Source organism: Salmo salar, chromosome 26 (genome assembly GCF_965601325.2).
Source record: "Salmo salar chromosome 26, fSalSal1, whole genome shotgun sequence".
Classification (NCBI taxonomy): Eukaryota; Metazoa; Chordata; class Actinopteri; order Salmoniformes; family Salmonidae; genus Salmo; species Salmo salar.
The window spans coordinates 56,763,753-56,782,253 of record NC_138316.1 but is presented as its reverse complement, the minus strand read 5'-3'; the positions used below and the strand labels follow the sequence as shown (position 1 = coordinate 56,782,253).

Sequence of the window (18,501 nt, the reverse complement as noted above, 5' to 3'; positions counted from 1 at the left end):
ACTATGGCACGTGTTACCCAAAATGGGGATTTAAAAGAGAGAGAAACCAAGAAAGTACACGAGAGAAATATACATTTGGTTCATTTGTCAGCCATGCTTATTTAAACCTAGCCTTGCCCCGAACTGCCGCTCTTATGGGTCAGAATATAATGATGTAATTACGTGTTGGAGGTCTCAGGTGGGAAGCTCCGCGTGTGTCGTTTAGGCTTCTCAATGACGCACTTCTCCGGTGCAACTCTCTGGTTGTCCTCACGATGTCAGTGTCCTTCTTGGCTTAGGGGTCTGATCCCTCGCCCTTGATCTGAAAGGGGTCTTCTGAGGACAGACAGCTCTGTAGCTCAGAGCTCACAGCTTCGGACTCGAACGGTGTAGATACCACGATTCAATGGAGAGTGGAGGCTGGGTGGTTCGGCTTGAATTCACCCGCTTAGACACAGCTACTCGTCCGTAGCTCGTGTAGAAAAAGATTTCTTTGTCTTCAACCTTGTGTTTCGTTTTGGGGTTCGTTGACTTTGTTAGACCTTCGCTGCAGCTTGGGGTCAATTAGTCTCCTATGTTAATTCTTCACTCTCCTGTCTTATACCCTCGGGTCAGAAGTGGGCGTAACCGCCTTTAGGGCAATTCTCTGGGCGGACCAAGTTAAGGGGCAAGGCCTAGATTTGACTAAAATCCTATTTTAGACACTACCTTCACATCTCATCTTTACCAAAACATTCTCTTTGATTTGGATATTTTCCACACAACGTACAATGTATAAACATCAGGCATATACTGGGAAAACTCTTAAAGGTACAATGTTTTCATAATAATGTCATCTCTTAACCTTTAATAACAATACAAAAGTTACATACATTTTCATATTCCACCTCTCGTCATGACCACCATTGTGGCTGACGGAAACCATTGTTCCAAAGTCCCTTTATTGCATGTTTAATGTTCTGAGGCCAGTTCTCCATTGTGAGGACAAAGGAATTTCTCTGTGGCCTAAGGTTAATTATGGGCGTGAGGGGTCATAAAACCCCCACATCTTCAGACCCCTAGATCTCTCCTCCTCTGTTGGGGGTTTGGGAGATAATCTGTAGGGTGGTGGTCTCCTGTACCCTGACCTGATCAGGAAAGTCATGACAGTAATTATGGGGTTGTTTTCTGCTTATACATTCTTCTTTCAACACCAAACCCACCACTGGTGTGGCTGGCCGAAGACCTCTATTTCAATACTGGTGTGGCTGGCCAAAGACCTCTATTTCAATACTGCTGTGGCTGGCCAAAGACCTCTATTTCAATACTGCTGTGGCTGGCCAAAGACCTCTATTTCAATACTGGTGTGCCTGGCCAAAGACCTCTATTTCAATACTGGTGTGGCTGGCCAAAGACCTCTATTTCAATACTGGTGTGGCTGGCCAAAGACCTCTATTTCAATACTGGTGTGGCTGGCCAAAGACCTCTGTTTCAATACTGGTGTGGCTGGCCAAAGACCTCTATTTCAATACTGGTGTGGCTGGCCAAAGACCTCTATTGCAATACTGGTGTGCCTGGCCATGACCTATTCTCAATACTGGTGTGGCTGGCCAAAGACCTCTATTTCAATACTGGTGTGAATGGCCAAAGACCTCTATTTCAATACTGGTGTGGCTGGCCAAAGACCTCTATTTCAATACTGGTGTGGCTGGCCAAAGACCCCTATTTCAATACTGGTGTGGCTGGCCAAAGACCTTTATTTCAATACTGGTGTGGCTGGCCAAATACCTCTATTTCAATACTGGTGTGGCTGGCCAAAGACCTCTATTTCAATACTGGTGTGGCTGGCCAAAGACCTCTATTTCAATACTGGTGTGGCTGGCCAAAGACCTCTATTTCAATACTGGTGTGCCTGGCCAAATACCTCTATTTCAATACTGGTGTGGCTGGCCAAAGACCTCTATTTCAATACTGGTGTGGCTGGCCAAAGACCTCTATTTCAATACTGGTGTGGCTGGCCAAAGACCTCTATTTCAATACTGGTGTGGCTGGCCAAAGACCTCTATTGCAATACTGGTGTGCCTGGCCATGACCTATTTTCAATACTGGTGTGGCTGGCCAAAGACCTCTATTTCAATACTGGTGTGGCTGGCCAAAGACCTCTATTTCAATACTGGTGTGGCTGGCCAAAGACCTCTATTTCAATACTGGTGTGGCTGGCCAAATACCTCTATTTCAATACTGGTGTGGCTGGCCAAAGACCTCTATTTCAATACTGGTGTGGCTGGCCAAAGACCTCTATTTCAATACTGGTGTGGCTGGCCAAAGACCTCTATTTCAATACTGGTGTGGCTGGCCAAAGACCTCTATTTCAATACTGGTGTGGCTGGCCAAAGACCTCTATTTCAATACTGGTGTGGCTGGCCAAATACCTCTATTTCAATACTGGTGTGGCTGGCCAAAGACCTCTATTTCAATACTGGTGTGGCTGGCCAAAGACCTCTATTTCAATACTGGTGTGGCTGGCCAAAGACCTCTGTTTCAATACTGGTGTGGCTGGCCAAAGACCTCTATTTCAATACTGGTGTGGCTGGCCAAAGACCTCTATTGCAATACTGGTGTGCCTGGCCATGACCTATTTTCAATACTGGTGTGGCTGGCCAAAGACCTCTATTTCAATACTGGTGTGGCTGGCCAAAGACCTCTATTTCAATACTGGTGTGGCTGGCCAAAGACCTCTATTTCAATACTGGTGTGGCTGGCCAAAGACCCCTATTTCAATACTGGTGTGGCTGGCCAAAGACCTCTATTTCAATACTGGTGTGGCTGGCCAAAGACCTCTATTTCAATACTGGTGTGGCTGGCCAAAGACCTCTATTTCAATACTGGTGTGGCTGGCCAAAGACCCCTATTTCAATACTGGTGTGGCTGGCCAAAGACCTTTATTTCAATACTGGTGTGGCTGGCCAAATACCTCTATTTCAATACTGGTGTGGCTGGCCAAAGACCTCTATTTCAATACTGGTGTGGCTGGCCAAAGACCTCTATTTCAATACTGGTGTGGCTGGCCAAAGACCTCTATTTCAATACTGGTGTGGCTGGCCAAAGACCTCTATTTCAATACTGGTGTGCCTGGCCAAATACCTCTATTTCAATACTGGTGTGGCTGGCCAAAGACCCCTATTTCAATACTGGTGTGGCTGGCCAAAGACCTCTATTTCAATACTGGTGTGGCTGGCCAAATACCTCTATTTCAATACTGGTGTGGCTGGCCAAAGACCCCTATTTCAATACTGGTGTGGCTGGCCAAAGACCTCTATTTCAATACTGGTGTGGCTGGCCAAAGACCTCTATTTCAATACTGGTGTGGCTGGCCAAAGACCTCTATTTCAAAACTGGTGTGGCTGGCCAAAGACCTCTATTGCAATACTGGTGTGCCTGGCCATGACCTATTTTCAATACTGGTGTGGCTGGCCAAAGACCTCTATTTCAATACTGGTGTGGCTGGCCAAAGACCTCTATTTCAATACTGGTGTGGCTGGCCAAAGACCTCTATTTCAATACTGGTGTGGCTGGCCAAAGACCCCTATTTCAATACTGGTGTGGCTGGCCAAAGACCTTTATTTCAATACTGGTGTGCCTGGCCAAATACCTCTATTTCAATACTGGTGTGGCTGGCCAAAGACCTCTATTTCAATACTGGTGTGGCTGGCCAAAGACCTCTATTGCAATACTGGTGTGCCTGGCCTTAACCTATTTTCAATACTGGTGTGGCTGGCCAAAGACCTCTATTTCAATACTGGTGTGGCTGGCCAAAGACCTCTATTTCAATACTGGTGTGGCTGGCCAAAGACCCCTATTTCAATACTGGTGTGGCTGGCCAAAGACCCCTATTTCAATACTGGTGTGGCTGGCCAAAGACCTTTATTTCAATACTGGTGTGGCTGGCCAAATACCTCTATTTCAATACTGGTGTGGCTGGCCAAATACTTCTATTTCAATACTGGTGTGGCTGGCCAAAGACCTCTATTTCAATACTGGTGTGGCTGGCCAAAGACCTTTATTTCAATACTGGTGTGGCTGGCCAAATACCTCTATTTCAATACTGGTGTGGCTGGCCAAAGACCTCTATTTCAATACTGGTGTGGCTGGCCAAAGACCTCTATTTCAATACTGGTGTGCCTGGCCAAATACCTCTATTTCAATACTGGTGTGGCTGGCCAAAGACCTCTATTTCAATACTGGTGTGGCTGGCCAAAGACCTCTATTGCAATACTGGTGTGCCTGGCCATGACCTATTTTCAATACTGGTGTGGCTGGCCAAAGACCTCTATTTCAATACTGGTGTGGCTGGCCAAAGACCTCTATTTCAATACTGGTGTGGCTGGCCAAAGACCTCTATTTCAATACTTGTGTGGCTGGCCAAAGACCCCTATTTCAATACTGGTGTGGCTGGCCAAAGACCTCTATTTCAATACTGGTGTGGCTGGCCAAAGACCTCTATTTCAATACTGGTGTGGCTGGCCAAAGACCTCTATTTCAATACTGGTGTGGCTGGCCAAAGACCTCTATTTCAATACTGGTGTGGCTGGCCAAAGACCTCTATTTCAATACTGGTGTGGCTGGCCAAAGACCTCTATTTCAATACTGGTGTGGCTGGCCAAAGACCTCTATTTCAATACTGGTGTGGCTGGCCAAAGACCTCTATTTCAATACTGGTGTGGCTGGCCAAAGACCTCTATTTCAATACTGGTGTGGCTGGCCAAAGACCCCTATTTCATGTCGTCCAAGAAAGGGAAACACCTGGAATTTTCTAAACAGCATTGGCTCTTGGATTGGAACTGTTGAAAGAATGAGACCAACTAAATCAAAATCGGCAGTGTATCAAATACTTGTTCTCCCCACTGTATGTCCTATACCATTAGCAACGGTCATTTCATTTCTAATGTAAATACGTTTAAATTAAATGAACCCATAACTGAACTACTGCTATGTTACTTTGGTACCTGCCGGTGGGGTGGTAGTAACACAGCCTTGGGATGGAAGTAAAAGAAGTGTAAAATATCTGTCTTATCTCCATGTCTCTGGTTTGTAATGCTCCTTACTTTCACCAAACGTACAATCAGACATAATATCATGGTTTTGTCGATTTGAATAATTAATGATATACAGTTGAAGTCAGAAGTTTACATTCACTTAGGTTGGAGATATTAAAACTCGTTTTTTCAACCACTCCACACATTTCTTGTTAACAAACTATAGTTTTGGCAAGTCGGTTAGGACATCTACTTTGTGCATGACACAATTAACTTTTCCAACAATTGTTTACAGACAGATTATTTCACTTATAATTCACTGTTTCACAATTCCAGTGGGTCAGAAGTTTACATACACTAAGTTGACTGTGCCTTTAAACAGCTTGGAAAATTCCAGAAAATGATGTCATGGCTTTAGAAGCTTCTGATAGGCTAATTGACATAATTTGAGTCAATTGGAGGTGTGGGCATGATGTCATGTGATGTCTCAGTTTAACGGGAATATAGTAGGAGATTTACATGTTAGTCATTTACATCACGCCAGGGTAAGCCTATGCAAAACACAGCCCTTATCTTGATTGTTTCTAAAATCCCCTATGGGAAACATTTATGGTGGGGAAACAGTTGGAACCATTTCCCTGAGCGCTGGGTTTATGGGTATTATGACACCTCCACTGTGGGACTCTAGTGTCATTTTCAGTTCGCCTTAAAAAAGACCCTCTGTCACGTCCTGACCAGAGAAGGGGTCATTTTGTTATTGTAGTTGGTCAGGACGTGGCAGGGGTGTGTTTGTTTTGTGTGTTTTGGGGTTTTTGGGTTATGTTCTATGTTAATATATTTCTATGTTCGTTCTAGTTCTTATATTTCTATGTTTAGTTAATTTGGCTGACCTTCAATTGGAGGCAGCTGTTCCTCGTTGCCTCTAATTGAAGGTCCTATTTAGTAGGGGTGTTTTTCCATGGGTTTTGTGGGTAGTTGTATCTTTTTATAGTCGTAGTACCTTACAGGACTGTCGTTCATTTTCTTGTTTTGTTTAGTGTTCCCGGTTAAATAAAAATATAAGTATGGACACTTACCACACTGCATATTGGTCCGATATTTCTTACTCCTCATCAGAAGACGAAGAATATGACACCCTCATAGAAAGTGATGCAAATGAATACAAATAGTGTAATCATGCAAAATGTGGACTAGATAAATGTAGAAGTTGGAAGGCTGTTATATATATTAATTCAACAAAAAACAATGATTCGTTCCTTTGACAAATACAAAATCAGTTAAATTCACAGTGTAGATGTATTAGACAGAATTGCATTGAGGTCCTACAAACAAATGTCATTACCATCACAATACACTAAAATGGGAGGCAACAGTCAGAAAGTATCATTGGGGTATCAGCATTTTCAGTGACACTCATATAGAATACATGTTAGTCATTTAGCAGAATACAACTGTGAAGAGTTCACACAATGTTTTCTGTGGGTGTCACTGAGTAGACTGATGCCCCAATTATACTTTCTGACTGTCATCTCATGTTTTAGTGTATTATGATGGTAATGACATTCGTTTGTTATGATAAATATTCAGTTTTGGTCGCTAGCTACAGTATAGCCTAGCTTTTAGCTAGCTAGCTAGCTAGCTACTCTGTAAGATAGCTTGAGTTGCTAGTAAGTTGACTGGCCTGCCCAACTGTGCCTGTCACATGAAACATAAATGCAGTCGCCAACACACACTGTCATTTACCAGCAGGTCATGAATTCATATTGGTTTGGATTTGAAAGGTGAAATGCACCTGGTGATTTCTGGAACTGTGGGATATTTTTTATTGAACAAAGAATATATAGATATTTTATTTAAACGTTACCTACAATTGGCCTACATAAACTCCCTTCAAAAGGGATTGATTTGTTGCCAGCTTGGTTCTCTCTCTCTCTCTCTCTCTCTCTCTCTCTCTCTCTCTCTCTCTCCCTCTCTCTCTCGTGTGCATGTGAAATAATCAAAGTATAAAACCGCATTGTAATATATAAAGTCAATGATTAGTAGGCATAGTAGATAAGAATCTCTGAAAAGATGATATAATGATATAACGTGTAAATTGCTGCTAATAAAGTTGGATTTTATTGTATGTGGCCTTTCTAATCCAATAGCAGGTGTTGTCAATAAGTTGATCTGTCAACGGCAGCATGTAGCGTCAAATATATATATAAAAATACTAATTCAACAAAAGACAATGATTAGTTCCTTTGACAAATACAAAATCAGTTAAAATCACAGTGTATACAAAACAACCACTGGACAGGTTCAGATAGTATCTCCCGTTTGGAAGTGCTGTCATCTGTTTCCTGTCTAACTAGCATGACCCTGTTATGAAGAGGTTAGCTACACGCTAGTTAACATTGTACCAACACAGCTTAATGACAGCATAGGTTCTAGATCTAGTTATTGAAATAATAGTATACATTTATAAAATATTAAAAACTTTATTGGTATGAAAACACATGACAAAATACATGTTCATAATCTGATCACTGTAATAAAATATTGCAATATAAAGCAAATGGGGGTTGAGCCGAATCGTTTTAAAATGGGCGTACTATGGATCATTTAGCTATTTCATTTTTTATTTGAATAGCTCTTTCGGTTGTGGTGGAGAAATCAGAATTAGCTAAGTAACAAAGGTAATTAAGATATCTTATCTGCAGAATATGCTTATATGAATGAACTGTTGATCTCTTGTCATTAGAATGTCTCCTTTCGGAGTCTGGTGTTGGCAGCTGCACTCCCTCCCTCATATGAGCCTCAGTCACCTGGGGCCCAGAGAGGGGAGAAGTCAGGTTTGTCTATCACATGTTGCTGTTGCTATGCAGAATATCAGAAAGAGAATAGGGCAAAGGAGGTTAGACGGAAACATTGTTTCCATAAGTGAATGTGTCTTTACCTATTGAAAACCATGTGACGGGATGGCGTGAGTAATGGGAACCAATCATTTGTTTCCACAGTGTCTGTGCGTCAGTCACCTCCTCCTAGGGGGAGATTGTTCTCTCCCCTAGTTCAAGGTGGAAACTAAGTAACAACAAATGTCTTAAGTACTGAACAAAACAACAAGTTCTTTGTATTTGGGGCCTACGGTCTGGCACAGGATGTGTGGGGTTAGGGTTTGGAACCATTGTACGTCATCTCTGAGGTCACACCTATCCTGACCTATCCTGAGGTAGCTTCTGGGATATATACTAACTCCACTCAGTGGGTTCTCACTCTATCCACCTTGTGTGGGTATGAAGACCAGCTCCCTTGTTGATAAGTTATTTGAATAAAGATTTAGTTTAAGTATAACTCGGACTTGTGTGATACGTTTGTCTCTTCTCATTTGATTGTATTTTTAATAAATATCCACCACACGATATCCCAAAAATTTGAAAGAAATTATTTCATAACAAGTGCTAAACAAATCAAAATATATTTTATATTTAGATTCTTCAAAGTAGCCATCCTTTGCCTTGATGACAGCTTTGCACACTCTTGGCATTCTCTCAACCAGCTTCACCTGGAATGCTTTTCCAACAGTCTTGAAGGAGTTCTCACATATGCTAAGCACTTGTTGGAAACTTTTCCTTCACTCTGCGGTCCAACTCATCCCAAACCATCTCAATTGGGTTGATGTCGAGTGGTTGTGGAGGCCAGGTCATCTGATGCAGCACTCCATCACTCTCCTTCTTGGTGAAATATCCCTTACACAGCCTGCAGGTATGTTGGGTCATTGTCCTGTTGAAAAACAAATGATTGTCCCACTAATCCCAAACCGGATGGGATGGTGTATCGCTGCAGAATGCTGTGGTAGCCATGCTGGTTAAGTTCGCCTTGAATTCTAAATAAATCAAAGACAGTGTCACCAGCATAGCACCCCCACACCATCACATCTCCTCCTCCATGCTTCACAGTGGGAACCACACATGTGGACATCATCGGTTCACCTACTCTGCGACTCACAAAGACACGGCTGTTGGAACCAAAAATCGCAAATTTGGCCTCATCAGACCAAAGGACAGATTTCCACCGGTTTAATGTCCATTGCTCGTATTTCTTGGCCCAAGCAAGTCTCATTGGTGTCCTTTAGTAGTGTTTTTTTGCATCAATTTGATCATGAAGGCCTGTTTCACGCAGTCTCCTCTGAACAGTTGATGTTGAGATGTGTCTGTTTCTTGAACTCTGTGAAGTATTTATTTTGGGCTGCAATTTCTGAGGCTGGTAACTCTAATGAACTTATCCTCGGCAGCAGAGGTAACTCTTTGTCTTCCTTTCCTGTGGCGGTCCTCATGAGAGCCAGTTTCATCATAGCTCTTGATGGTTTTTGCGACTGCACTTGAAGAAACTTTCAAAGACTGACCTTCATGTATTAAAGTAATGATGGAGTGTCGTTACTCTTTGCTTATTTGAGTTGTTCTTGCTATAATATGGACTTGGTCTTTTACCAAATAGGGCTATTTTCTGTATACCACCCCTACCTTGTCACAACACAACTGATTGGCTCAAACGCATTAAGAACGAAAAAAATTACACAAATTAACTTTTAACTAAGCACGCCTGTTAATTGAAATGAATTCCAGGTGACCACCTCTTGAAGCTGGTTGAGAGAATGCCAACAGTTTGCAAAGTTGTCATCAAGGCAACGGGTTGCTACTTTGAAAAATCTCAAATATAAATATATTTTGATTTGTTTAACACTTTTTTGGTTACTACATGATTCCGTATGTGTTATTTCATAGTTTTTATGTCTTCACTATTGTTCTACAAGGTAGAAAATAGTAAAAATAAAGAAAAGCCCTTGAATGAGTAGGTGAATCCAAACTTTTGACTGGTACTATATATTTTGTTTTTTTATACATATTTTCCTTCTTTATTATCTTCCCCAAACTCCTCCCCTATTTGGAAAAAGTAATGGATAACAATACTAATGCTTCTACTTCCATCTTATACATAGTATAGACATTTTATGGACACAGCATATTTTACATGAGTTATTATTTTATTTAAATCTACCCTCAACCCCTCCCATCTATCTCTGAAGTTTCTACAGATTGTAAAGATGATCACTTTTGCTAAGAGTATTACTATATTATTGATAAATTGACAATGACTTTCAAATCACCCAGCAGTGCTACATGCAGAGTTAGCTCCAGGTAAATGTTGCAATTCTTCTGCCATTCCTGAACATGGAACCAAGAGAAAGCTATGTATGGGTAACACCAAAACAAGAGATCTAATGTACTTGAAAGCTGTGCTTTGTCATTGCAGTGTTTTACTCAATATTTAATGTAGACCATTTGCAGTGTAAAAATGCATGACCAAGATTGTTTCATATGCATACGAAAGAGAGAAAGAACCAAGTTTGTATGATTATATTGTATGTGGCGTTTCAATATCAGCAGCATGTTGCGTCAAAGGAGATCTAGTTATCATGTCACAGTTTTACTGTTGTAAAACACAGACATTCTTTGGAATTACACAGAATGGACTTTCACATAACAATAAAAGAAGATTCCTTTGAATCACTCATTTACTGTAGAATTATGGTCTTGGATTCTGATGAACTGTGAAGTTCCAGAGAACCAGACCTGGGTGACTGACCTTTCCTCCTGTCTCTGTCACATACATGAAAGATAAATGCAGCCACCCACACACACTCTGTCATTAAACAGTAGGTCCTATTGTACTGTAAGCCTGATTGGTTACCATGAAACTGCTGTAGCCTAAATGAAGCACAATAGAAAGTGATGATTATTTATTTTCATGTTTTATATTGGATGTAAAGAAAACATAGTTTGTCTTCTATTTGTAGAGGACAAACATGTCCTGTTTCTATAGAAGGAGCCTAGCTTGATTTTTAGTCGTTTACAAAGTTCGTCAACATTCATTTTAAAAGACAGTTTATCATCCAACTATATCCCTATGTATTTATATGCAGAGACCTGATTATTCGAGAGCCATCTAAGCTTGTAAGTGCAAGTGTATTTTCAACCAACTTTCTGAACCTATTAAAAATCATAAAATGTGTTTTGTTTGCACTTAAAACAAGTTTCAGCTGTGTAAAAGACCCTTGTAATATGTTCAAATCTGTCTCCAATAGTGATAATGCTTGGTCAGCCGTTGAAGCGATAGAGTACATGACAGTGTCATCAGCATATAAATGAATTTGACACTTTCTTATCTCATCACCAATATTATGTAGAGAGTAAACAGTAATGGACCAAGTATAGAATATTGTGGGACCCCTTTAACCAACTCCAATGGCTCCGACTGGATGCCGTCGACTCTAACACTCATTTACTGTAGAATTATGGGCTTGGATTCAATTTTTTTAACATTTACATTTTAGTCATTTAGCAGACGCTCTTATGCAGAGCGACTTACAGTAGAGTGCATTCATTTTATTACATTTTTAAATACTAATGAACTGTGAAGTTCCAGCGAACCAGACCTGGGTGACTGACCTTTCCTCCTGTCTCTGTCACGTACATGAAAGATAAATGCAGCCACTCACAAACACCCTGTCATTAAAACCTATTATTCTACAATGTAGACAATTGTAAAAATAAATAAAAATCCTGGAATGAGTAGGTGTTTCCAAACATTTGACTGGTATGTATATATATTCTACACAAAACTAGGCCCACATTTTCCATAGAGTGGTCCTCTTAGTTTGTAGATAATTAGTTTGTAGGAAGTATTAGTTTTTGGTCATATTAGTTTGTTGATCATATTAGTTTGTTGGTCATATTAGTTTGTTGGTCATATTAGTTTGTTGGTCGTTGGTCATATTAGTTTGTAGGTCATATTAGTTTGTTGACCAAACCGTTCAGATGCTACAGACGTTTTCATGAGAAGACAGATTTTCAGGATGTCTCATGGTCTGACAAACACCACTCTAGCTCTGCCACTTTTCACTAAGATGCGGAATTGCAACATCTGCTGATGTGGTGGATTGTGACCCATACAATGCACCTGATATCTCTAGCCGAAACAGACAGATTTTATGGGGATTATTTTATTATGTTAATTAGATTTCCTCGGGGCTCCAAACATTTTAGGCTAAGGGTTAAGAAACAAAATTGGTTAAAGAAAATTGTGATTAAAAAAATATACCAGTTTGCAAAATGGTTTGGAAGAAATTTCCAATGTATCAAATCCTTAGTTTATGAACTGATTCATAAAATGACCCCAGATTAAAAACGTATATTTTTAATTATTATACAACATTCTCTCAACCAATAGAATGTTATATATATGGGGGATACAACCATCCCAGCTCTGCAGGTGTTGCTGAGAAGAGTCAGAATCCTTAGATCACTTATTTTGGTACTGCCCAGGTTGTTTTTGGTCACAGGTTCAGGAATTGCTGAAGAATTGCTATTTGCATATAGCACTGCTGGGTGATTTAAAAAGTCATAGTCAATCGATCAATATTATTTTCATACTCTTAGCAAAATGTTTATCTTTAATTTACAATCTGTAGAAACTATGAGAATCGAAAGGTTCAGAACTTCTGTGAAACATCACAGCAGAGTTGAAAAATATATCGCAAATAGAAATAACAATCCTAACTGGATGTTCTTCAGAGATAGATGGGAGGAGTTGAGGGGAGCTGAATGGTGGTACAAAATAAAGATAACTAATGTAAAATATACTGTGTCTGTAAAATGTATATAGTATGTAAAAGCTGGAAGTAGAAGCTTAAGTGTTGATGTCAATTAGTTTACTCTAATGTAGGGGAGGGGTGGTAGGGTCAGGGGCAAAATAATACATAAAGAAAATATTATAAAAATATATATATATGGGGGATTGGAAATGATGCAGACAATTACACTGATAGAAGCCACTAGCTATCTGCAATATTAAATATGATCTACCATCTAAAACAATATGTATATATAAATAACAAATACAAAATCGTAGTACATACTCTGCTTTTCTATTGTTCAGGTAATCATGTGGAACGATGTCCGATCATCATTTTTTTTTCTTTGTTGTTTGAATTAACATCTGTGGTGTAATATCACAAACCGACGTGGCAGTTTCACCTAAATGGATTCCAACTTTAAGGTCAGGGTCAAAAGGAAGCATGAACTGGGTACTGGATAGACAGGTTGAGACGTGACTAGAGGAGGGGTGTAGTCTGAGGAGGAGGAATGATAAAGTTCCTTGGAATATCTATTCTGTAGAACTCTGATAGGTGAATCATTTGCCAACTTAACTGGGTAAAATGTATAAAAGAGACATTCAGCTCTTCAATGTGAAAACACTTTCTCCCAGAGAAGACACTTTCACCCAGAGAAGACTCTCCAGAACAGAGGAAGAACACAACATTGCTGGTAAAGAAATTACTTCCAATGAAGGGTTCTGATGTGTATATGAGTATGTCTGTGTTACTATAAAGGGCAGGGTGGTGGTGGGATACATGGGTTTCACTTGTTCCACTAGCACCATAACACCTGATTCAGATGATCAAAGAATCAGAGTCTTCAATTTGGATCATAATTGATGTAAGAGGAAAACAAATACCTTTTACTGTTGTTTTTTCAGTAAACCAATTCATTGATATATTATTATAATAAATCATTTGACTCAGCCGAGCCCAACTGTCTGTTTTAGTATCTGTTTAGGGTGTTTTGGTGCATCCTTGAAGTCATCATTTTCACAAGCCATGTATCCCCTTTAGAACACCTGGAGAAAATACTTAGTAAAGCTGGCCGCTAATTCCTTCATATTTTATACTTATACTTATATTTTATACTTTATACTTATGTCCTGGTCTTTGGTGTTGTTAGTGTGTTGTTTCTTGCTACACAGGAGGTGTTGACCAATGTCACTCTGTATTCTTCCTTTACAGACACTTGTCTCCAACGACACAAAATGGCTTCTAAATACATCACAGAAATTGCAATCTCCACTAGCCCTGAAAAAGAGCTTCAGCTTCGTGACCAAGGCTTTCACATGATAAATGTCAACCTCAACCAAGGCACTTCATCCACCACCATTGTTTACATGTGGTTCAGAATGGGCAATGGTGAACCCATCACCAGAGTCCAGTTTTCATTCACTGATGCAATGAAAGATGACCTGAAAAAAGCAAGGTTCACTGAGCTCCCAGTAAACCTCAACTCTGGAACAGACGGAGACGTCATCCATCTGTGGTACTCTAGTGGTGCAAGCCCTAAGTATAACATTCCCATTGTAGATCTCTTCCTCACCACTGATGAGAACGAAGAAGCCACTCAGTTCAAACTCGGCTGGGAAAGGCTACCATGCAATCTGAACCGCGGTAACTCAGGAGATTTCATCACCCTCTGGTTGAAGAGAAAGAGTGAGACCTACATCTGTGACGTTACTGCCACCACCTCATTCCAAGATGACATCAACCTTTTCAACGAGGGCTACATCCGGCTGGATGAAGATCTCAACAGAGGTTCTGGAGGAAAACTTATCTTCCTCTGGTACCGTCAATCCACCGAAATGGACGGCTGGCTCACTGAGATGAATGCCTCCATCGACCATAAGCAGGATTCCAGCCTAAGGAAGCGTGGTTTCACCGTGGTGAATGTTAACCTCAACGAGGGAACAAGCGGTAAGCCAGTGATGGTCTGGTTCAAGAAAGAAGGATCTCTCCCTATCAAGGCCTTGACCGTTACATCCAACAACAAGGAAGATTGTCCTTATATGGAGGCCGGCTTGATCCTCATCGATAAAAATCTGAATGCTGGCAACAATGGTATGCCCCTCTACCTCTGGTATGGCAATTAAAAACCTGAGTTGGAGAGGCAGAATCAGCCCAACATTGTTCCAGATATTAGCTTTTGCATGGCGATTTATCTGTTTAATTTCTAAATATTTTTCTGACACTCAATGTTAACTTTTATGTCATAAAGTCACTGTCAGAGATCATTTAGAAAGTTTTCTTTAATGTTGTTTTCAATCAATTAACAATTGAATTATAGAAATGATATTTTAGCAGCAGGTTTATTTTTTTCTGAATATACCAAAGGGTTATAAGGTATTATATTGCATTGTGTTAGTCAGATATTATTTTGAAAAACCTGAGTAAAGTAATACCATTTAAATGATTCCTATGTAACACTGAGCATTCTGTTAATCAATAAAGAAAAGCATAGCAAATGAGAACATTGTACCTTTTAATTCATCAAATGCTTGACTTTAGCACAAAGGCCTGATAGCAAATATTGTACATTACGGTTTATATTATAATGACCAGGAATGGGAGAGTACAAAGCTCACAAATGCACACTAAGGTTGATAATGCAACAATCTGATAAATAACATACCTAAAGCTTTGTTTCACTGAGAACTCACATTTGACAAAGTTTGGGTGCCTTGCAAATTTTGGATATTTTGTCTTGGACTTGATCATCCAGTCTTCTAGCGATCTATATGATTAGTTTTGGCTCTCAATGCAATATTTCCGTGGTGCAAAACAGCACAGATAAGAAAAATTAAAATACAATCTCATTCAAATCTGTCAGCATGATTTAATTTGAAACGTTTTTTAACAATATGCGTTAAATCCGTAGTCAAAAAAAGAAGCAGCCACCCTGCCACTGATTTGGTAAAAAGCTGAGGGATGGGGCTGGAGAAATGTAACCACTCAAATGCATAGATAGACCTCTGGATGTAAGGACTGACCATCCATGATATCAACATTAGTTTTAACCACGTTCTGAGGTTATACAGTGTTTGTTTACCATTACATTGTTTACAAACAAAAGTAAAGCAACATTGTATTGTCATGAGAATCAATAATAAACAGTTGCATTTGTTATGTTCACTATGTAGCCCTTGTGTATTATTGTTGTGTGTTCCTTTTGACTCACATTATCTGTCCTATGGGAGCCACCGTATCTGCTTCCTGTTATGAATGTGAGGAGAGCTGTACCTAATAAACACCCCAGCAGTTTATAAAGAATTTAGCTGGTCTCGTTCTTTCAACATAACAGTATTCTCTCTCTTTTTATTTTTATTTTACCCCTTTTTCTACCCGGCCTGCCACCGGAGACACTAGTGCGCGATGCGACAAGGACATCACTGAGAAGGTGGAAAGCTTCAAGTTCCTTGGCATACACATCACAGACAAACTGAAATGGACCACCCACACAGATAGTGTGGTGAAGAAGGCGCAGCAGAGCCTCTTCAACCTCAGGAGGCTAAAGAATTTGGCTTTATACCTAAAACCCTCACAAACTTTTACAGATGCACAATTGAGAGCATCCTGTATCAGCGCCTTGTACGGCAACTGCACAGCCCGCAACCGCAAGGCTCTCCAGAGGGTGGTGCGGTCTGCCCAACCCATTACTGGGGGAAAACTACACGCCCTCCAGGACAACTACAGCACACGTTGTCACAGGAAGGCCAAAAATATCATCAAGGACAACAACCCCCCGAGCCACTACCTGTTCACCCCGCTATCATCCAGACGGTGAAGTCAGTACAGGTGCATCAAAGCTGGGACAGAGAGACTGAAAAACACCTTCTATCTCAAGGCCATCAGACTGTTAAACAGCCATCACTAGCACATTAGAGGCTGCTGCCGATAGATATAGACTAGAAATCACTGGACATTTTAATAAATGGAGCACTAGTCACTTTAATAATGTTTTACATATCTGGCATTAGTCATCTCATATGTATATATACTGTATTCTATGCTATTCTATGGTATCTCAGTCCATGCCGCTCTGACATCACTCATCCATATATGTACAGCTCTGGAAAACATTAAGAGACCACTGCCAAATGATCAGTTTCTCTGGTTTTACCATTTATATGTACGTGTTTGGGTAAAATTAACATTTTAGTTTTATTCTATGTACTACTGACAACATTTCTCCCAAATTCCAAATTAAAATATTGTCCTTTAGGGCATTTATTTGCAGAAAATGAAAACTGGTCAAAATAACTAAAAAGATGCAGTGTTGTCAGACCTCAAATAATGCAATGAAAATAACTTCATATTCATATTTTGTTCACATTGTCATTTTTCATGACAATCTGACTTCAAACGTGCTGTTTTATAAAGTACGTCCTAGCATTATTTATTTGTTATTGTTTTATTTAACCTTTATTTAATTAGGCAAGTCAGATAAGAACAAATTGTTATTTACAATGACCTCCTACAGTATATGTGACAGCCACGCATGTTAGGGTGTCTGATGCTGTTGTCTATTATAATGGTAGACCTCTGGAGAATTAGTGCCAACACTTTATAAATTGATTGATTCTCTTTCCCTCCCATAGATGACTTCCTTAGCAACCTTCATACATCTCTCAACCAACAACTGAGAAGAGAAGGATTCAAATCAGGGAAAAAACAATAATGCTTGTATCTCATCAGAATCCCTTTGATTAACACCTATTTATATTTCAGCAATAAGGCCTGAGGAGGTGTGGTATACGGCCAATATACCACGGCTAAGGGCTGTTCTGAAGGCACCAAAGCAATGTAGAGTATACGGCCAATATACCACAGCTAAGGGCTGTTCTGAAGGCACCAAAGTAATGTAGAGTATATGGCCAATAAAGCTTAGCCGTGGTATATTGGCCATATATCACAAACCCCAGAGGTGCCTTATTGCTATTATAAACTGGTTACCAATGTAATTAGAGCAGTAAAGATAAATGTTTTGTCATACCTGTGGTTTACGTTCTGATATACCACAGCGGTCAGCCAATCAGCATTCAGTGCTTCGAACCACCCAGTTTACATTCAGAAATAAATCCTAAATTAAAGTCACAAACCACATTCACCATCAAATAGCCAATCTGTCATCACTTTTATTGAGTTAATCTGCAAAGATTCAAATCTCAATCTAGTATCCTGTTTCTCTCTTCAGACTGACGTATCAGCATTAACAATGGGAAATGTGTTCATTTCTACACAAATCTGGTCATCATCTACAGACAGACAGAAAGGGTTTATTTTACAATACAGTACAATACAGTACAATACGGTACAATACAATCAAGTTTAAGAAACGGATGATCAAGGAAAACAGGACGCAGCTGAGCTCCATTTTGAGTCTCATAGCAAAGGGTCTGAATACTTATGTAAATAAGGTATTTCTGTTTTTATTCTTAATACATTTTGCAAAAAAAATAAAAACATTTTTTAAAAACAAGTATTTGACATTATGGGGTATTGTGTGTAGATTGATGAGGAAAACAAATGTATTTAATACATTTCAGAATAAGGCTGTAACATAACAAAATGTTGAAAAAGAGAAGGGGTCTGAATACTTTTAATTAGTTTGTAGGTGTCACGGTTGTTGTCGGTGAAGGAGGACCAAAACGCAGCAGGTACGTGAATGCTCATCTTGATTTTTAATTATCTTCAAAAATGAACATACAAAATAACAAAACCGAAAAACGAACAACTAACAAACAGTCTGGCAAAGCAAAGCTCAACACAGAACAATCACCCACAAAACTCAAACACAAACATACC

At 39.9% G+C, this 18,501-nt stretch overlaps 1 protein-coding gene across 1 annotated transcript; it reads left to right on the top strand.

Moving 5' to 3' along the window:
* Positions 1–13,209: 13,209 nt before the first annotated feature.
* On the top strand, positions 13,210–15,167 carry LOC145864300 (uncharacterized). The gene is made up of 2 exons (XM_082969891.1): positions 13,210–13,360; positions 13,879–15,167. The coding sequence occupies exons 1-2, from the start codon at positions 13,252–13,254 to the stop codon at positions 14,787–14,789; spliced, it is 1,020 nt and encodes a 339-aa protein (XP_082826017.1). The 5' UTR covers positions 13,210–13,251; the 3' UTR covers positions 14,790–15,167.
* Positions 15,168–18,501: the final 3,334 nt, after the last annotated feature.

What these genes read in the sequence shown, in the direction of transcription:
- LOC145864300 (XM_082969891.1), top strand. Translation starts at nt 13,252, where the DNA reads ATGTATAAAAGAGACATTCAGCTCTTCAATGTGAAAACACTTTCTCCC. An exon ending in GGAAGAACACAACATTGCTG is followed by an intron (nt 13,361 to 13,878) that starts GTAAAGAAATTA and finishes CTTCCTTTACAG; the next exon opens with ACACTTGTCTCCAACGACAC.